Genomic DNA, 20,231 nt, shown 5'->3' with positions numbered 1-20,231 from the left:
CTTCAAAAACACTTCATTGTACCAGGAAATAGGATCTCTGATTCCTCATTCTATAGTTCATATCCTAAATGCTGTTTGAAACCAGTGTTTCATTAAGAGCACCATGATAAGTAGTTTATTCAGATTAAGCTTCTGAATTATTTTCATTCACATTCATAGGAAGAGCAAGGTAAAACTTGAACTCAATTTTTAAGAATCCATTTCTGTACCATGCAGTTTTATTCACCCTGTTATGGAGATGTTGAGCTCGTGATGCAACAACACAAATGTCTTTTTACCTGCTGCTTGAAAATGATGCATTGCTCTCACTTTTCACACAAAAATGTGAAGTGTACTTTTCCTTGTCATTTTTGAAATCTCACGCTATGGAGTTTTTTAGCTTATTTGTTTGGCTGGTTGTTTTACATGCTTATTTTTTCAAGTTCAGATTTAGATCTAATGAGGCTGGACTCAACAGCCAGATTTCTTTCCTAGATATTCAAATGTCAGAAGATATGGTGACCTTTATTTGACTCTTTTGGTGGACACTGAATTAGAAACAGGGAATGGAGAGTAGCTATTTTGCTGGGGTTTTAATTAGCTAACATAATATAATAAAAAAATATTAAAAAAATAAATTAGATGGCATTTAATTATTAAGACAAGTAGGCAACTAATGTGCTGCTAATGAATCTGCCCACTTCTTTTTTGGAATTGTTTTATTGCTGGGAATTGCATTAAATCCATGTGTCATTTTGAGAATTGACCTCTACTATATTGAGTCTTACGACGTATCTCTCCACTGATTTCGATCTCTGATTTCTTTCATCACTATTTTATAGTTTTTCAGAGAACAATTTCTGTACATGTTTGTGGATTTACATCTAAGTATTTCGTTTCCTTTGGTGTGATTGTGAATGGGATATTTATGTTTTTCTGGTATCCTACAAACTTGATCAACACAATTTCAATTTAAGGTGTTTTGGAATTTTCTGCATCAACAATCCTGTCATCTGCGAATGGGGGTGGTGTTAGTTCTTCTTTCCTGATCTGTATACCTTGTATTTCTCTTTCTTGCTATATTGCACTGTCTGGAACTGCCAGGACTGTGTTGAATGAATGCTGAGAGCAGACATTTTTGCCTTGTTCCTCATATTAGGAGGAAGACATTCAGTCTTTCATCATTAAGTACAATGCTAGGTCTAGGTTTTTGGAGGTGGTCTTTATCAAATATGAGGCATTCCCCTGTATCCCCAGTTTTCTGAAAATTTTTATCATGAATAGATGTTGAGTTTTGTCAAATGCATTTTTTGTACCGATTAATATGATTGTGTGATTTTTCTTATTTAGCTATTAATATGGTAGATTACATTGATTGATTTTCAAATATTGAATCAGCTTTGCATCCCTGCATAAACTGGGATAAATGCCACTCAGTCATGGTGTATAATTCTTATTGTTAAATTCTATTTGCTAATATTTTGTTAAGGATTTTTGCATCTGTATTCATGAGGGATAGTGGTCTATAGTTGTCTTCCAATACTGTCTTTGTCTGCTTTTGATATTAGGGCAATGTTAGTTTTATAAACGAATTGGATGTTTCCTTCAACTACTTTCTGATAGAGGTTGTCTGGAATTGGTATTAATTTTTTTTAACGTTTGTAGAATTCTCCCATGAAACCAGGCTAGAGATTCCTTTTTGAGAGAGTTTTAAAATTATGAATCCAACTCTATTTTATGTTGAGTAAATTGTGATAGTTTGTGTTTTTTAGGGAATTTGGCCTAGTTCATCCCAAGTTGTCAAATGTGTGTGTTGAGTTTTTCATTGTATTCTCTTATCCTTTTGAATTGTCGTTCAGTTCCCTGTTTCATTCCTGATACTGGTGATTTGTATCTTCTCTCTTTTTTTCTTCATCTATCTTACTAGAGATTAGTCTACTTTATCTTCTTAAATAATCAACTCTTTGTTTCAGCTCTTTGTCTTCTCTTTTAAACTTCATTGATTTCTGAGCATCTGGGTGGCTCAGTTGGTTGAGTATCTGCCTTCAGCTCGGGTCATGATCCCAGGGTCCTGGGATTAAGCCCTATGTCAGGCTCCCTGAGCTGGCTTTTCCCTCTTCCCCTGCCTCTCCTCCATGCTTGTGCTCTCTTGTGCTGTCTCTCAAATAAATAAATAAAATCTTGAAAAAATTAATAAATTTCATTGACTTCTACTCTTTATTATTCCCTTCCTTCTGCTTGCCCTGGTTTTATTTTCCTTTTCTTTTTCTAGATTTTTGGAGTGGAGCTTAAATTACCGTCTTGAGACTTTCCTGCTTGTTTCATGTATGCATTCAGTGCTATAAATTTCCCTTTCAGCATTATTTTAACTATATCCCACAAATTTTGCTATGTTGTATTTTCATTTTCATTCAATTTAATGTATTTTTAAAAAATTTCTCTTGAGACTTCCTCTTTGATCTGTGGATCATTAAACATGTATTATTTCGTTTCCAAGTGTTTGTGGAGATTTTCCTATTATCTTTCTGTTTTTTATTTCTAGTTTGATCCTATTGTGTTCAGAGTACAAAGTATTATTTCAGTTGTTTTAAATTTGTTAAGGTTTGTTTTATGGCCCAGGACATGGTCTGTCATGGTGTATGTTCCATGGGCATTTGAAAAACAATGTGTATTGTGCTGTTGTTGGGTGCAGTTATGCTGACATAATTGTGTAAATGTCAGTTAGATCATGTTAGTTGATAATGTTGTTGAGTTCTTCTGTATCCTTGCTGATTTTGTCTGGTTGTTTCATTAGTTGCTGAGAGAGGAGTATTGAAGTCTCCAATATAATTATCAATTTGTTTCTCCTTTCATTTGTATCAGTCTTTGCTTCACATATTTTGCAGCTCTGTTGTTTGGTGCATGCATATTTTGGTTTGTCTTCCTAGGTACATTGACTCTAATATCATTATGTAATGTCCATCTCTACCTCTGATAGTTGGCTGTGCTCTGAAGTGTACTTTATCTGACATAAATATAACTATTCCTGATTTCCTTTGATTAATGTTTGCATCTTACAACTTTTACTTTAAGCCTGCTTTTATTGTCACGCTTGAAGTGCGTTTCCTGTAGATAACATAGAGTGGGGTCATAACTTTTTAATGCATTATGCCAATCTCTGTCATTGAGTTGGTGTATTCAGCCCTTAATATTTAATGTAATTATTCAGACAGTAAGGCTTAAGTCCAATATTTTATTATTTTCTCCAATATTTGATTCTCTGTTTTCTTTTTTCTGCCTTTCTCTGGGTTACTTGAACACGTCTATGATTGCTCTTTTATTTATCTCTATTATCTATATTGGTTTTTTAACAGCTTTTTGATGGTTCTTCTAGATATTTTATTATATATACATAAAGTATCACACTCCACTAGTATGATCATTCACCAGTAGTGTAGGAACCTTACTACTAGTTTTGTCTCTTTACCCTCCCCCCATTTTTAATATAATGATCTTAAATATTTCTTCCACATACATTTAGAACCATATCAGATGATATCATAACTTTTGCTGCAACTGTCAGTATAATTTAGAAAATGGAAGAGGAGGGGCGCCTGGGTGGCACAGCTGTTAAGCGTCTGCCTTCGGCTCAGGGCATGATCCCGGCGTTATGGGATCGAGCCCCACATCAGGCTCCTCCGCTATGAGCCTGCTTCTTCCTCTCCCACTCCCCCTGCTTGTGTTCCCTCTCTCACTGGCTGTCTCTATCTCTGTCGAATAAATAGATGAAATCTTTTTTAAAAAAAAAATGGAAGAGGAGAAGAAGAGTCTGTGGTATTTAGTTGTATTTTTTGTTTACTGGATTCCTCCTTCTTTATAGTGTTCCAACGTTTCTTCTTTCCATTTAGAGAAATTCCTTCAGCCATTCTTTTAGGGTATGTCTGGTTGACATTTCTCGTAGCTTTTCTTTGAGAATGTCTTAATATCCCCTTCATTCCAGAAGGATATTTGCACTGGGTATAGGATTCTGGGTTGACAGTTCTTTTCTTCCAGCTCTTGAAAAATGTTGTGGCACTTTCTTCTGGCCTCCATGGTTTCTGATGAGAAATTTGCTGTCATTCGGGTTGTTTTTCTCCTATAGGTAAGGCATCCATTTTTCCCTTCCTGCTTTCAGGATTTTTTTCTTTGTCTTTAGTTTTCAGAAGCGCAACCATGATTTTTGTGTGTGTGTGGATTTCTTTGATTTCATCCTGTTTGGGATTTTCTCTGCTTCTTGAATCTGTAGGTTTATGTCTTTTGCCAAATTTGGAGAGTTTTCAGCTCTTATTTCTTCACGCCCTTTCTTTCCCCCCTTCCCTCCTCCTCTGATGATATGAACATTAGAACTTTTGTTACAGGGGCGCCTGGGTGGCACAGTCAAGCATGTGCCTTCTGCTCAGGTCATGATCCCAGGGTCCTGGGATCGAGCCCTGCATTGGGCACCCTGCTCAGCTGGGGGTCTGCTTCTCCCTCCCTCTGTGTGCTTGCTTTCTCTCTCCCTTTCTCTCTCTCTCAAATAAATGAACAAATAAATCTTTTTAAAAAAAAACAAAACTTTTGTTACAGTCCCACAGGTCCCTGATGCTGTATTTATTTATTTTTAAATCTATTTTTCTGTTTTTCACATCAGGTACTTTCTATTTTTCTGTCTTTAAGTTCCCTGGTTTTTTTCTTTTTCTCCTGCATTCTGCTGTTGAGACTGTCCATTGAGATTGAGTTGTTGTTTGTTTTGTTTTTTAGGATTCTTGTTGGTTATTGTATTTTTCAAATCTAACATTACTTTTTGGTTCTTCTTTGGATCTTTGTTTCTTTGCTGAGATTTTGGTTTTTTATTTGTGGCAAGCATTTTCAGAATTGTTCATTTGATGACTGCTTTAAATTCTTATGTCAGGGGTGCCTGGGTGGCTCAGTCGGTTAAGTGTCTGCCTTTGGCTCAGGTCTTGATCCCAGGGTTCTGGGATCGAGCCCCACATCGGGCTCCCTGCTTGGCAGGGAGCCTGCTTCTCCCTCTCCCTCTACCTGTGGCTCCCCCTGCTTGTGCTCTGTCAAATAAATAAATAAAATCTTTAAAAAATAAAAAAATAAATTCTTACATCAAATTCTAAGATTTGTGTCATCTCAGTGGTAGCATTTATTGTCCTTTTTTCATTCAGTTTGAGATCTTCCTGTTTCTTGGTATGATATGATAAGATTTTTCACTGAAATCTGGACATTTTGGTATTATAAGGCTCAGGATCTTATTTAAAACTTCTGTTTTAATTGACTCCTTCTGATGCTTCTCTTTCAGGGGAGTGGGGTGTGGGATGGGTACTACCTTGTTGCTACCAGGTAGGAGTAGACGTTCACATTCCCAGCCGGCCCCCAGTGAAACCTGGAGGGGGGATGTTTCTCATTATTGCTGGACAGGAGTGAAAGTTCAGCTCTGCCATGGTGTTTGCCAACATTGTGGGTGGGGATGAGGACCTCATTACTCCTTCTCAGAGATGAAAGTCCCAGCTCCCTACTTGGCTTTTTGACACCACCCCAGCGGGAGCATGGGGTGCCCTGTTACAGTCTGGTGAAGGTGGAAGTCACGATTCTCCGCTTGGCCTTTGGATGTGTTTGGCCATGGATGTGTTGAGCCAGTGTTTTGTGTTCTTGGGCTGGAGGATAGCAGGTATTGTCTTAACATTTTGTGTATTCCTAACCTGCTTTTGTTGGGGCTTTTTTTTTTTTTTTTTTGTCTGCACCCTTTGGCATTTCCAGGTAGTCAGCTTCTTTCCCTCCAAATCTAGGATATATAAGGTCAAAAAGAAAACCGTGGAACTCACCACTGTGTTATTCCTTGGGTCCCAAAGTCCCTAGTTGGTTTGCCTTCTCTCACCTTTCAGAGTTTTCTTGTTTGTTTCATGTGTAATGTCCAGGGGTTTTCACAGTGCTTAGAGTAGGGAATAGGGAAATATGCACTTTCCCAGAAGCAAAAGTCTGCGCTGCATTTTACAAATGAGTTTCTGGGGCTTTGCATAAGCACACTGAAACCTTACCAGCGCCCCAGCACCATTTGACCACACATGTTCTCTGGCTTTGAGTTACAGAGCAAATGAATCTGGTAGAATTTCATGGATTCTGAATCCCAGAGGTTATGTACAGTTGTCCCCAGCTGAGTCCATTGCCAGGATAATCTCTTATCTTTTCTTCATCACCACCCAAAAGTTATCAGTTCTTTTCTTTTGGTTCTAGTTGGAAGAATGTGTGGTATTTACTTTGGCTTCCATCAGATCTGATTCCTATAACAATAACAATGACATCAGTTCCCCAAAGTAGGAAATAATTATTGTTCAAAGATATGTTTCCACATCTCCCCATGGTTTGAGAAGCAGTGGATTGAAGCAGATCAGCGTGAAACTTCTGACCCTGACCTAAAGGAAGTTGGGTTCTGATGTCAACAGTTGAAATCCAGGTTCTGCCATTCCGGTCCCTTGCTCTGGTCCCTTGCTTATCTTGTTACTCCTTTTGTCTGGAATTTGGGATGTGTTTTTCCTTAGAAGCAATTCAAGTACCAGAGAAAAGCAAGTAATACCTTATACTTCATGGAACTTTACGGTTTCCATTTGTTTCCATCGCTCCTCACCTCCGCTGAGAACAGTAAGCACCTCGTTGGAGGGCTGCAGGCAGTTAGGCCCGGAAACTTTAAAAGACTTTGCCAAGGGGCACCTGGGTGGCACAGCGGTTAAGTGTCTGCCTTCGGCTCAGGGCGTGATCCTGGCGTTATGGGATCGAGCCCCACATCAGGCTCCTCTGCTATGAGCCTGCTTCTTCCTCTCCCACTCTCCCTGCTTGTGTTCCCTCTCTCACTGGCTGTCTCTATCTCTGTCGAATAAATAAATAAAATCTTTAAAAAAAAAAGAAAGACTTTGCCAAATTCTTAAAGCTACCAGAGGATAGAGTTCAGACTAGATATTTTCTAGATATTCTTGTGTTATGTTCTCTAATCAAGCATTGTTTTCATAGTCAAGAAAGTAGAAAGTATTTCAGCAGCACGTCCATGCTACTTCTATGGAAAGACAGCCACAGCCACCCAGCTCTGAAAGCTGTTCACAGTCAAGATTATACACTTAGCTGATCCCATCTTTGATCTTGGAGACATCTGGGCACCGAAGGGGCTGTGGCAGAATTATAAAATAACTCAAGTTTCCTTACAGCAGGGTTAAACTCCTCCGGAACTACATTTTACTCATTTATGAAATTAATGACTGTATTATTTATTTTGCTTTTGAAATCCCTAAAACCTGGGCTGTAGAATATAATCAAAAGCAGATAGAACGGGGCGTGGCTTCTCCCAGATTTTGAGGTGGACAGATTATAAATAGATTAAGCTTGACTTTTAGTCCATGTGCTACAGTAACAGTTGTAGAGGAACAGCCAACATCTGAACCCAGTCTGCTGCCCGCCCCTGCTTCCCTCCCATCCCAAACCTCCTGCCCCAACCCCAGAGACGCTGGGTGGGTGTTTCCCTCGCCCAGTTCTGTTCGCATGGAGATTGGCAGGCAGGGCTAAAGATGCCCAAAGAGCCTATATTGTCTGTAGCGAGGCGAATTCCTCTGAATTAAACAGACCCGGGCGCAGACAGAGGGATGGTTAGTAGATTGGCACAATCCCAGTATTGCAAGGAGCCCTGACACACGTCTGCGTGGTGTCTGAATGTTCTATCCCCTCTGCAGCCTTGCCGTGAGAGGTCATTCCAGGTAGGTTTAGGTAATTCCGGGAGTCCATGGGAAGAAGAAAAAAATGTGCTCGTTTTCAAGGAAATTTCCTTATACTGTCCCAGAAATCTGACTCCCGGTTAGTTCCCTGGATTTTGTTTAGTTTTCATCTGGTGCTGCAAAGAACAAAACTGTTCTTTCTCTCCTCTCTGTTAGGATTTTAAATTCTTGAGGCCAGCTAGCTACCTTCATGTCTTTAAATGTCTCTTCAGGTGAAGTGCCCCTAGTTCCTCTGTCTTTCTTTATGTTGCATCATCTCCAGACCCTCGCTATTCTGGTGCCTTCCAGAGCACACTATGGCTGTTGTCCTCTTAAAATGTGTGAGTCAGAGAATCAGAATGTCAGAGTTAGAAGGGACATTTGAGATGATCTAGTTTAGTCCCTTCCTTCACCCTCTCTCTGTTTTAACACCAGTAGATCTTTGATTGGTAAACAGTAACAGATTTCACATGCAGCTGGAGTCAGAGAATATGCAGAGACTTTCTACAGCAGTTAGTCTGAAAGTTTACTTGTATTTGCCATGGTCTGGAGCCTCAAATTGTAAACAGAATCTCTCAATATCAAACCTCATATGATATAGGGAGAGTAATGGCTGTTTTCACTGAAACCGTGGTAAGCAGTGGCCGACTAATACAGTCACATCTTCTAAGCAGCGTGTCTTGTCCTTGCTCTGCAGCTGTGCCTGCTACAGGTGCTCTCTGAAACAGAAGGTCTGTAAAATGGAAGATGAAGTCATAGCCAGAGTGAGCTTGGAAAAACTCTCCTGAGAAACTTAATGTCTAAAATGGTCAAAATCCCATCATAAGAAAAATTCAATTAGGAAGTGAACAATTATTCTATTCTTACAAGTTCAGAGTCTGAGGGTTCTCTAAAGTCAAATAGTAATATTTGAATGTGGAGTACTTCCAAGCTTACAAAGCACGGTTCCCCTTCAGTTAGGCGTTAGTCGTATCCCGTTCTAGAGAGGAGGAAACTGAAGTCGTTTTCATCAGCTTCAAAAAAAAGGCCTACTGGCTAAAGGACACAAGAGTTGTGTCTCCCCTACTCAATCTTTTTCTACACCCTGCAGTCTTTCCCTAATAAAATCCTTGAGTTATGTTAATGACATTTGTTGTGTATTTACTTTCTACATGAAGTTTATGCAAGAGTAGAATGCTTGATTTTTTTTTTCCTGCAAAATGAAAGCCACGGTGGGATCTTTTTAATTCTGCCTCTGTAATCCTGTTACCTCTCACAGAGAGCTCTTAACTTCTCCTGGCCGACTCCTCTTTGTGTCCTTCAGTAGGAAGCTCAGAAGTCACCTCATGGATGTCTTTCCCCGCTATTTGATTTGGGTCTGGCAGAGTTGGTGACTCTGTCTTATTTTCCCACTGTGTTTAGAAGCACTGATCACAGATCACGGCCAATATTTTTCAGCATATGTCTCTCATGACCACCAGACTATGGGCTCTGGAAGGACAAGGGTTCTGTTTTTTCCACTGTTAACAGCCCTTGAATCCAGTCCAGTTCCTGGCACTCAGGAGACACTCATTTCCTCAATATAAGAGGACAGCTCCTTGCCTGTTGTGTTGATCCTAGGGTTTTGTTAGAACACAGAAGAAATTCCCTGGGTCTGCAGGTCCCACTGGGCCTGTGCTGCTGCTGCCACCGCCTCCATCCATATCAAGACCAAATAGGGCAGGCAGCCAGGCCCAAAGGGGCCAGCCACAAACAAGGGAGACTGGACCTTCTGTGTTCAGTAACTAAGAGTCTGTGCATGTCACTACCCCCATTGGAGAAGTGACATGTTTGGACTTAGTTAATGAACGCTGCTCTGGATTCGGCCTCCTGTGTCTTCCCCCTGCCAGAAGCAATATGGCACAGTGGTTAGAGCTCATCCTCTGAAGTCAGATCTTCTGGGTTTTAATTCCACCTTCACCACTTCATAACTAGGTGTGATCTTAGATGAGGTGATCATCCTCCCCATTCCAGTTTCCTCCTGTCTAAATGGAATCATGAATAACTGATGAATAAATGGGAACTACATCGAAAGTACTCGGTATAGTATCTGGCGACTTGCTGACCCGGGTCCCAGGAGACCTCTGTTTTTGCTGTTGAACTGTTTCCTTGCGCTCTAAAGCCTGCCTTACAGCACCCAGTGCAGGTGAAAGATAGGACCAGGGAGGGACTGGTAGTTGGGACTGTTTATTAGCATTCCCATAGTCCCCACCACCATTTGTAAGGTGTTTGCTTCGGGCCAGCATTTGGTTAAACACTTGACATAATCGACTCATTTGTGCCCCACAATCACCCTATAAAGTATTATTACCTCCATTTTGCAAATGAAGAAATGAGCTCGAGAGATTGAAACAGCTTGCCCAAGGCCAGAGCGCCGCGGACTGTCAGACTGCAAACCACATGCACACTCCAGCTGGGAATATTGCACAGTGTAATCAGTCAGTTTCCTTTGTGTTGTTGGTAGTGGTTGTTGTTGTTGTTGTTGTTGTTGTTGTTGTTGTGTTTTCTGTTTCCTTTGTTTTGTGGTTCTTGTGGTCAGCACTCTCTGGGACCCTTCCCACTGAGATGAAAGAGTCACACCTCCTCGAAGATGAATATTTCTTTCAGATCAGTTCACAGTCTGAGAGAGCAAACCTTGAAATACTCAACGTTAAACTGTACTTCAGACGCAGGGCTCTCGCTGTTCTTCCTGTGACCCCAGCCTGCCATCGCAGCCGCACAGAACACACTGTACGTCAGTTATTAACTGAGGTTATGACATCTTTTCCACTTGGGCTAGGTCTTCTCCATTCTGTCATTTCCAGAGAGAGGAAGTGCCTCCCAGAAAGGGCAGGGTGCAGAGAAAGGCACTTGCCAGTACCAGAGTCTTGCCTACTCAAGAGTCTGCCTAAGGTTGTTCATGTTACTGACTGTGCACGAACAGAAACTGTGAGGGGGACCAGAAGGGAAACATGCACGTCATGCATGTCTGCCGCACACCAAGCTGGGAGCCACTGTGTGGATCTGGGGTGTGGGGACGCCTGAGTGAGCCACCCATCAGCGTAATAAGGAGCATGGTAGCTCTGGCACCTCACTCCGACGTTTGTAGGCTGTAGGACGTTTCTCAGTCTGGAAGTGTCTATAATTAGAAATTTCAGCCTTCGGAGGATCTTTGTGGATACTGTGAGGATACTCAAGAATTCTCGGTGGCAGGAAAGGATATAGGGCATGGTTGGCAGTTTTTCGCTTATTTGGCAACTACCCACGTAGTGGGAGAGGATGGGTGGCATATTTAAGCCCCACTCCAAAATGGCACAGTAGGTGAGCCTGAGGTTGCCATCTCTTCGCTTAGATGGCAAGCAACATTTTGGGCCAAGGAAGAGAGATTGGACTGGTGTTCTCCAATTCTAAATATGCGTCACTCTCCAAACAGAGCTTCAACCCAGGCTCTCATTTTGCCCTTTTTTGGATGGTTGGAGTGGTTGAAAGTGTAGGCTGTCATCAGACTACTGTGTTTGAAACCCAGCTGTGTGACCTTGGACAAGTTACTGAACCTTTCTGTAGGGCTTGTTTTCTGCATCTGTAGAATGAGGAGAGTCGTAGTTTCTACCTCGTGAAGCAGTTCTGAGAACTAAAGGGGATTAGCCACGTAAAGGGTTTCGCACGTTCCCCGTGTTGTTAGCTATCACCACTACCTTGTAAGAGAGAACGTGCCCCTGCTCCTCTCTGCCTTTTCACAGTTTTCTCTTTGAGCCTGTTCCATGGTAGTAGGGACCTAAGAGAATGGTTAGAATTTTTACTGTTGCCAATCATAGGTGTCACTCCTTTCCTCCTGAACCTAGATTCCTGGTCTGTGCTGTGTGCGCTCTTCCAAGAGGTAGCAGACATTTTCTGTAAAGGACCACATAGTGAATATCTTAGGCCTGGGGGCCACATACAGTCTGTTGCTTATTCTTCTGCCTCTCCTACTTCCCCGTTTTCTTCTTCTCCTTTACCTTCCTCTTCCTTTTCTTCTTCCCTTCAAAGGTGTAAAAACTCTTCTTAGCTTGAGGGCCACACAAACACAGTCTGCAGACCACAGATTGCTGACCCTTACTCTGATCTGACCCTCCCTAACATGGCCAAAGTCCTAAATCCTGGGTTATTCTCTTCCATCATTCAAGTCAAAAGATGCTAATCAAAAGACAGGAAGTTTTCATGTTAAGAAATGGGGTCCAGTCAAAAAATAGCACTCTCTCTTCTCCCACCCTCAAACTCTCCCACACACCTTATACGTACAGAACTTTCAGAGTTCCCTTCGGAGACCAAGAAAGGGTTTAGAAAGGAATCCATTAGAGCCAGTTTATCAAACGCTCCAACTTGGATAAGCTCTGTGCCTGTGAAATTACTCCAGATTCACTTGGAGCCTCAGTTGTGATTTTAATTTTAAATTCCTGGGGGTTTTGCACCATCAGGTCTCATGTCTAGAGCAGTCACGTTTTAGGACAAGAGCATCTGTTGCTGTGAAGCAAGCTAACCATAATGAACATGAACATGATACTTTTTCACAGCAAAAGAAAAAGAAAAAAGCAAAAAAGAAACCAAAATGCAGGCACAACCTTTGTGAAATGACAGTATTAAATTGCAAGAGATGATGGTAACGCAAATATTTAAATTCACAGCTAAAATAGTGCTTGTAAAATGTAATTGCCAGGGAGAACATGCCAGCTCATCGTTCTTTCAGCTAATTCTCTGCAGACAGAATCATTTGTACAGTTCTAGTTAAAAATGCTTATTTTAAATAAAGTGCTTTCTGGTTCTTTTAAAACCGCATAAGTAAGCTTTATTGACGGGGGACGATTCAGGTCTTTGAGGTGTCCGTGGGCAGAAGAGCTCTCCTGCTGTATGGGGACTGTCTGAGCTGGTGTGTCCTGGGCTGCAGCTTTGCTGATGGCGTGGCTTCCTTTATCCCTAGGAGAGTTCCAGTGATGGAGGTGATGGCATTTTTGGCGAAAAGAAGGATGACGGCCGGGCAGGTGAGACTGTGTCCTTCTGAAGTCAAAGAAAAGTAAGGTCCCAGTTTGTAGTTATTCTGGAGTTCACATGTAATAAAAATGAGTTTTTAAGGAGGCCCCCTTAAAAAGCCAAGTTCAGGGGCGCCTGGGTGGCTCAGTCGTTAAGCGTCTGCCTTCGGCTCAGGGCGTGATCCCGGCGTTCTGGGATCGAGCCCCACATCGGGCTCCTCCGCTAGGAGCCTGCTTCTTCCTCTCCCATTCCCCCTGCTTGTGTTCCCTCTCTCGCTGGCTGTCTCTCTCTGTCAAATAAATAAATAAAATCTTTAAAAAAAAAAAAAAAGCCAAGTTCAACTTCATCACACTCTCCTAGAGTCCCACACGCAGCGTTAATGTGGCTCTGGCCGGCTTCTGCCACCTGTTGTTGAAATTCAGAAGTGAGATCGGTGATATCTGAGGTCAGGGTGGAGTCAGGGAGAGAAAAAGGAATGGTGGTTTCATTGATTTATGATCTCTTTAATTAATTTGAGGGGAGAAACATTGGGGAGGGTTGGTTTGATGTGGTTTGTTTTTTTTTACTTGTTTTTTCTGAATTCGAACTTCATAAAGTCTTTGGCAGTTGGAAGGCCAGCTACACCAAAGCCCCTAGTTCTATGTGGAGAAGGCCCCAGAGGGCCTGCTTCTTCCCATGCCTTAGAGCACGGTCCTCAGGTGGATTCTGCTCCAGGGACAGGTGCATCTGTATGTGAGTGATGACAGAGCCAACCACAGCCTACAGCTGTTTCTAAAACAGAATCGCAGCCCTGCCAGCTTGGCCTAGCTCCTGTCCTTGAGTCAGCTGTGTTTTTAAAACAACAAAAATAGCCACCTTGATTTTGGTTCTGTTTGTAAATACTAATATCCTCACTGATGTTTGAAGCCCAGGATGGCTCCGACCCAGACAAATCACCCTGGCCAGTTTCCTCTGCTCTCACGGCTCGCCTCCGACGTCTGGTCACTGTGTACCAGCGCTGTAACCGCAAAGAACTCTGCCGACCGGAAATCCTGGGACCAGGTAACCAAGGATACTGGGTCCAGGAAGAGATGTTCAGGAGAACCTCAGAAATGGATCTCATCAACAAGGAAGCTCAAAAGAGGTAAAAAAATCAGTGACCAAAAGGGCATATGGAGCTGCTCGTGAGTTAAGGTGACAAAGGAATGCTGATAATTAGAGACCAAGTGCATTTAAGGTTCTCATTGTGAAGTTAGGTGGTCTCCAGAATTAATTCACTCCAGCCTCCAGTGATGGTGTTGTCATGCTGGCTGGGGAGTTGATGAGATCTAGGAAACCATTCTGTTCACAATTCCCAGACCTTTATGATTTTCCAACGTGACCCTCTTCCTTAAGTTGGACCCCAATCCCTGGAAATGTGATTTAAAATTAGCATATATCAGACCGTGTTCTTTTAGCAGCAAAGTGAATAGTGTGCACTGAAGCTGCATATTATAGCTACCAATCCTTATCAAGCCTTTGAGAGTAGTGAGTCCTATAAAATGCCAGCCCAGAAGGAGAGGGGATCAATTATCAGAAGTTACTTGCCCATTTGAGAGTTACACCAAAAATGGCTACAGAAGGCCAGCACAGACTAGGAATAATGGCACCAGAAAAAATCAACAAAGCTGTAGTTCTTTGAGTCTTTCTATCCACCCTTCTGATGTAACATCCAGTGAATTAAAAGAATACCAAGTAGAAAAAATAGCAAATCTACTTCTGTGTACACCTTCTGACTTTATAAAATTTGGTAATTCAGGGAAAATATGTCTCCCATCTTTCACAACTCTAAAGAGAAGCACTCTTTCCCTGCTTCTCACTCCCCCACTGAACCCCTCACCCCACTCCTAGCCTGACACCCTCTGGGGATGAGAGTACCATGCCCAAGAGCCCCTCATAAAGACTATGGACAGCCACCTTCTGTCATTATCTTACCCCTGCAGGATGTAGAGGCTGGAGAACCTTAGTGTCCTAGATAAGAGTTACCTAGGTACGTGAAACCTGGAAGAAGGCCGACGTGAAATAGCAATCAGGGGAGTTGTGTGGCTGGCGGAGTCGCTTCCCTTCTCTGGACCAATCTCCTCAGCAGGAAAAGAAAGGGGGTGAATTTCAGGTCCATCCAGGATTCTGTGATTCTGTGTTGACATACAGGGGGGATAATCAGGAAAAATATTTAAGCATACATAGTATTTTAAAATCTTCATCTCCCATCAGCGGAAACAAACTAGGTAATCTCTAAAATTAACGAATCAAGAGATAGCAAGTCTGCACACGTGACTTAGAAATAGATAAATACCAGAAGAAAAAGTTGAGAGATTTGAAAGTGGTGGTAGGATAATAGGCTGTTTTCATTATAAGCCTCTCAGCCCAATTTAACTTAAATAAAAATAATAAAATAGGCAAACCAGGCCTACCTGTTTCTTGACTCCATGCACTCTCCTAGTAGGCACTCAGTAGGTAGTTGTTGGCTTTTCTTTTGTCTCGTTTTTCCTTAAGGGAAAACAGCTCACTCTCCCTTTTTGATTAAATCCCAAGGTGGACTAGGAGAGAGCAAGCAGACTTCTACAGAGCGGTGTCCTCCTTCGGGGTTGTTTATGATCAAGAAAAGAAAACTTTTGACTGGACACAGTTCCGCATCATTTCCCGTTTGGACAAGAAGTCGGATGAGAGCCTGGAACACTACTTCTATAGCTTTGTGGCCATGTGCCGGAACGTCTGTCGTCTGCCCACATGGAAGGATGGTGGTGAGAAAGCTCTCTGTCCGTATGTCCCTGATGAGACAGGGAAAGGGCATGTTTATTTTCAAGGTACAGAATCACTTCAGGTTATCTTTTTTTTTTTTTTAAGATTTTATTTTTTATTTATTTATTTGACAGAGAGAGACAGCCAGGGAGATAGGGAACACAAGCAGGGGGAGTGGGAGAGGAAGAAGCAGGCTCATAGCGGAGGAGCCTGATGTGGGGCTCGATCCCAGAACGCCGGGATCACTCCCTGAGCCGAAGGCAGACGCTTAACCGCTATGCCACCCAGGCGCCCCCACTTCAGGTTATCTTGATTATACAAGTAGAGTCTACCTGAAGAATTCAGGTGAAGACAAGTGGGTTTTCACAAATTCATGACTTGCTCATTGGGTCCACCCTCATAAAATGAAATCTCTCTCGAAAACGATGCAGCATCAACAAAAATTGAAATTCAGATCAACACCTCACAGAAGTATTGCGAGGCTGCTGTTAACTACCCTCTCCAACAAGTCTCAGAGATTTATTCCATGGTGAACTTTGCTCCTTCCTTAGATTATATCGTAGTAACTTCAGCTATTTTCCCACGTATTGCCTTGTAACTATAGGAAATAAGCAGCTGCCTTTTAAACATGCCCTGATCCAGTAGAGACCCCTTCTGAGAAATTGCTTCCTGGTTGGGATGCAGCAGCTTCCTCCTCGTCCCTCTCCTGCCTCATACTTGTAGATACACTAGATGTGGCCCATCTGACTATATTGTAGAAAAGCTAAAACAAACATGGAGTCCACCCATTGTGGGTCCTGGGCTGACAGCAGCATCCCCCGTGTGGCATGGTTAGGGTGTTTTCATTAAAACCAGGGAGCTGCATAGATAGTAAGGAGCTGGCCCTCGCAGTCCCACTGACAAGACCTGGCCTCGAATCCTGGTTCTGCCAGCCTGAGCAAGTCAGCATATCTGACGGGGATAACAATGCTATAGCCTAGCATTGTCCTGAGAACTCAGTGACACGTATACAATACTTGGGGTAGAGGGCACAGAGTACATGCTTACTGAATGAGAGCTTATCTTCTAGAACCGAAGTTATCGTGCTCCCCTTTCACCCTCACTGGGTCTGTCCTTGTTTCATAGAAACCTTCCATTCTCGTAGCTTTTCATGGTATCGGGCACACACCCCTAAGACTGCGTGCTGGGGAACCAGGGAGTTAAGCCGTTAGACCAGAGACACGGGCTCAGGTGAGTGGCGGGTGTCCTGGGGCTGCCTTCAGTGATGGGCTCCATGTTGGCCTTTCCAGGTCCCCCAGATCCCAGCATCTACGTGGAACCCATCACTGAGGAACGGGCCGCGAGAACTCTGTACCGCATCGAACTGCTGCGGAAGGTCCGAGAGCAAGTGCTGAGGTGTCCGCAGCTGCACGAGCGCCTCCAGCTCTGCAGGCCCAGCCTCTACCTCCCGGTCTGGTGGGAGTGTGGGAAGCACGACCGAGACCTGCTCGTCGGCACTGCCAAACATGGGCTGAACCGCACCGACTATTACATCATGACCGACCCCCAGCTGTCCTTCCTGGACGCCTACAGAAACTACGCACAGCATAAGAGAACGGACACCCAGGCACCAGAAAGTCTGTGTTGCCTTTACCAGACCAACTCCAAACTCTACGAATCTCTCACATACACTCAGATGAGCAGGACTTCAGAGCCCCTTGAAAATGAGCCTGAGAACCTAGTGAAAATAGAAGGTAGAGATGACCATCCCACTCCACCTGGGGCCAGTTTATCTGACATGACTTGTGAAAACTTTATTTCTAAAGTTCAGGATGTCATTTCCATCACCCACGATGAAAGTCTGCTGCCTGAGTCCTTGGAGGGCATGATGTATGGTAAGAAAGCCCTGAGTCAGGAGCCAGGCTCTTTTCAGGAGAGCCCCACTACCAGGACAGAACCCAGAAAGGATTATCTGGCCATCTCGGCAAACGAGGATGGGAACTGCCAGCCTGGTGGCCGCGAGGCAGAAATACCTGCAGGCCCCTCTTTTATGGGCAGTTTGGAAGCAGGAGTAGCTCAGATGAACATCAAAAATGGAAAACACCTGTTGCTGTCTCTTTCAGGGGAAGGGGAGCTCTGCAGTGAGACAGGGCCAAGGCCTGAAAGCATCGGGCAGCTAGAAGCCAAATGCTTAGCTTCCCCTTCCTTGGATCAAGGAAATGAAAGTGGGTTTGTCGATATGTGCAATCTTAGTGTCTGTGACTCCAGAAGAAGCCTGTCATCAGATCACCAATTAATTGATTTATTAGAAAACAAAAGTTTAGAAAGTAAATTGGTTTTGAGTCAGAACCACAGCGATGAGGAGGAGGAAGAGGAGGAGAATGAAGAGGAGAACGTAGGCGTGGCTGCAGGCTTGAGGGAAAGGCCTAAGGTTGTGCATCTGGCCGAGCCCACTGCTGATATCCTAAGGGAAAAGAGCCGAGGCTTGCACGTGGAAGAGGCCAAGAGAGGAAGCCTGGAGGCCGTGAGCCAGAACCCTGGACCGCAGGGGGCGTTTCCTCAAGCAGCCTGTCAGTGTCACTGCAAGCACACGGACAGGTGGACGCGTGGCCTCGAGAATGAGGAGTTTGAAGTGGAGAAACCCAAGGGTTATAACCCAGACGTATACAGAAGCAAAACCAACAGTATCACAGTGGAGGGTGAGCCCACGGCTGCTCCGGCGGCGCCCTCTCAGGGGAAGCACGAGCTGTCCAAAGAGCCTTGGAAGGACAGTGCAGAGGGAAAGAAAGGTTTTCCTGTGTATCCGGAAGCCAGTGAGCTCAAGTCTGAAGACATGGATTTTGAGAGTAAAGATGATTATGACAGAGATGGGAACGGCCATGCTCAAGGTACAGTGTGTGGGGTCTGTGGTATTTTAGATGAGCCAGTCCTCCCATGGCGGGGGTGCAGAGGGAGTGTCAGGGGATGCATGGCTTCTGAGTCACACCTGCCCACGTTCCCTGTGGTTTAAAACCAAAGGTCACAGGCCTTGTCTGAAAGTGAGACTAGCTTAACTCTGATCATTCTAGAACACTGGGGATGATCCTAAACCATCGTAGCACCTTTGCCCCGTCAGCCGTGTGATTTGGGCAAGGCTTACACTGCTTTGTCTATGGTAGATGCTGAATGTGGCCTCGAGGGGAAGGAGCTTTTCTTCCTCTAGGTGAGCTCCTTCAAACTGGTTAAAGTAGGAAAGCCTGGGAACGTCAGGAACCTGCGGTTTTTTATAGGGTTAGTTAATTTTTCAGGAACTCCGCAAAAATACAAATTGATGTGATCTTTATTAAGGTGAGCAAAGCTAGTGCTGTTTATTCATGTCATTGTCTAAACCTTGTGATTCGCTGTTGGCGCATGTGGCTCAGATTCATTTTTAATAACTCAACAGGAGTAAAAAGAACAAAATTACAAGTAACTCAACAGAAATACAAATAGATTTGAGCTTTTTAAATAGGGAAGTCTTAGATAAGGCTTTAAGTTAGGAGGACTTTTTAAATGTTAAGAGTCTAAATGACTCAGGTATTTCTGTGCCTTGAAGGGATATAAATACATTGATTAGAGATTCTGAGCAAAAAGAAATGGTTTTTAACTTTTTTACTGTTGTTTTTACTTCTTCAGACCCAAGAGGGCATATTGGAGTGAACAAAAATCATTCTATTTCCTTGTTGTTGTCCAAAAAACCCAAAAAGACAAAATCCCTATTCATGTCTGACCTGATGCCGGGTGTGGTACTCGGGATTTAGACAGACAAGCCTCCTCCTTCTGCGAGGGAAAGAGGGAGGGGAGCTCAGTGAAGCTCCCCTGCACGATCTAGCTTCCCTCTTTTTGTAAGCTCCCTCACCTTTGGTTTCGGTCATTGTGATTAGTGACTTCCTTGAGACTGGTTCCAAACTCAAGTTAAAATTTACACGCTAGCTAGGATGACAGAGAGGCTACTGAAAGTAGTTTATTCGACTTGTAGCCCCAGCTGACCCGGGAGGAGCCCATCTCTGACCTTGTCCTTCCTCAGCCTAGGCCACAAAGGATCGCTGCCATGTGTTAGACTATAAAACCCACATTGTTTTTTGAACCTTGTTGTGGGGGAGATCACCAAATAGTCCACGGAAATCCAGGCAGTGAAATGAGTACAGAGCGTGGAAGAGTATGGTTCAGAGGAGAAGCATCTGTCCACCAACGCCCTCTGTTGCAGTGGCCCCTTGATGAGCTTGGATGAGCGGCGCACACACTCAAGGGCGGGCCTCCTTGCACCAGTGCTTTTCCCAATGCTTTTGCAAACCTCAGAAGGGGTCCTCCACACACAGGAGACATGGGACAGGTGGGGCAGAGAGGGTCGGTCTGTTTCTGCACCTGGAAGTCTACCATAAAGGAGCAGTAATTGGTACGGCTGTCAGGGCCAGCCCCCAGATCTCCTGGCTTTTTTTTCCAGGGTTTTCTCTCACACATCATTAATTTTTCTTAAAACTCAAGTCCAGCCTCTCTGCTTAAAACCTTCCAGTGATGCTTCCCATCAGATCTAGAATAAAATTCGAATTTTCTATCATGACCTACAGAATTCAGCATTATCTAAGTGATTCTACCCCTCTACCCACATCTTTGTACTTTCCTCCTGGAAGTGTCTCTTTAGTTCCTCAGCACGTCCAGAGTAACCTTTGTCCTCCTCTTCTTGGGTGTTCTCTCCTTAGAAAAGCCCTCTCTGCCAGCCCTCCCTTCCGCGGGCTCTTACTCCCTATCATGACA

The 20,231-nt window shown here is 43.5% G+C and overlaps 1 protein-coding gene across 1 annotated transcript in view; it reads left to right on the top strand.

The window, feature by feature from the left end:
• Nucleotides 1–20,231, top strand: part of CHD6 (chromodomain helicase DNA binding protein 6) — a 193,347-nt gene that overhangs the window by 156,820 nt on the left and 16,296 nt on the right. The window contains exons 28-31 of the mRNA XM_008698095.2: nt 12,670–12,730; nt 13,626–13,842; nt 15,273–15,481; nt 16,769–18,346. Of these exons, the coding sequence (XP_008696317.1) occupies nt 12,670–12,730; nt 13,626–13,842; nt 15,273–15,481; nt 16,769–18,346 (2,065 nt within the window). The remainder of the gene's footprint in view (nt 1–12,669; nt 12,731–13,625; nt 13,843–15,272; nt 15,482–16,768; nt 18,347–20,231) is intronic.

The sequence above is a fragment of the Ursus maritimus genome, unplaced genomic scaffold, assembly GCF_017311325.1.
Source record: "Ursus maritimus isolate PB19 unplaced genomic scaffold, ASM1731132v1 scaffold_22, whole genome shotgun sequence".
Taxonomy (NCBI): domain Eukaryota; kingdom Metazoa; phylum Chordata; class Mammalia; order Carnivora; family Ursidae; genus Ursus; species Ursus maritimus.
The sequence above is the reverse complement of the archived record's forward strand: the minus strand, read 5'-3'. Positions and strand labels throughout refer to the sequence as shown.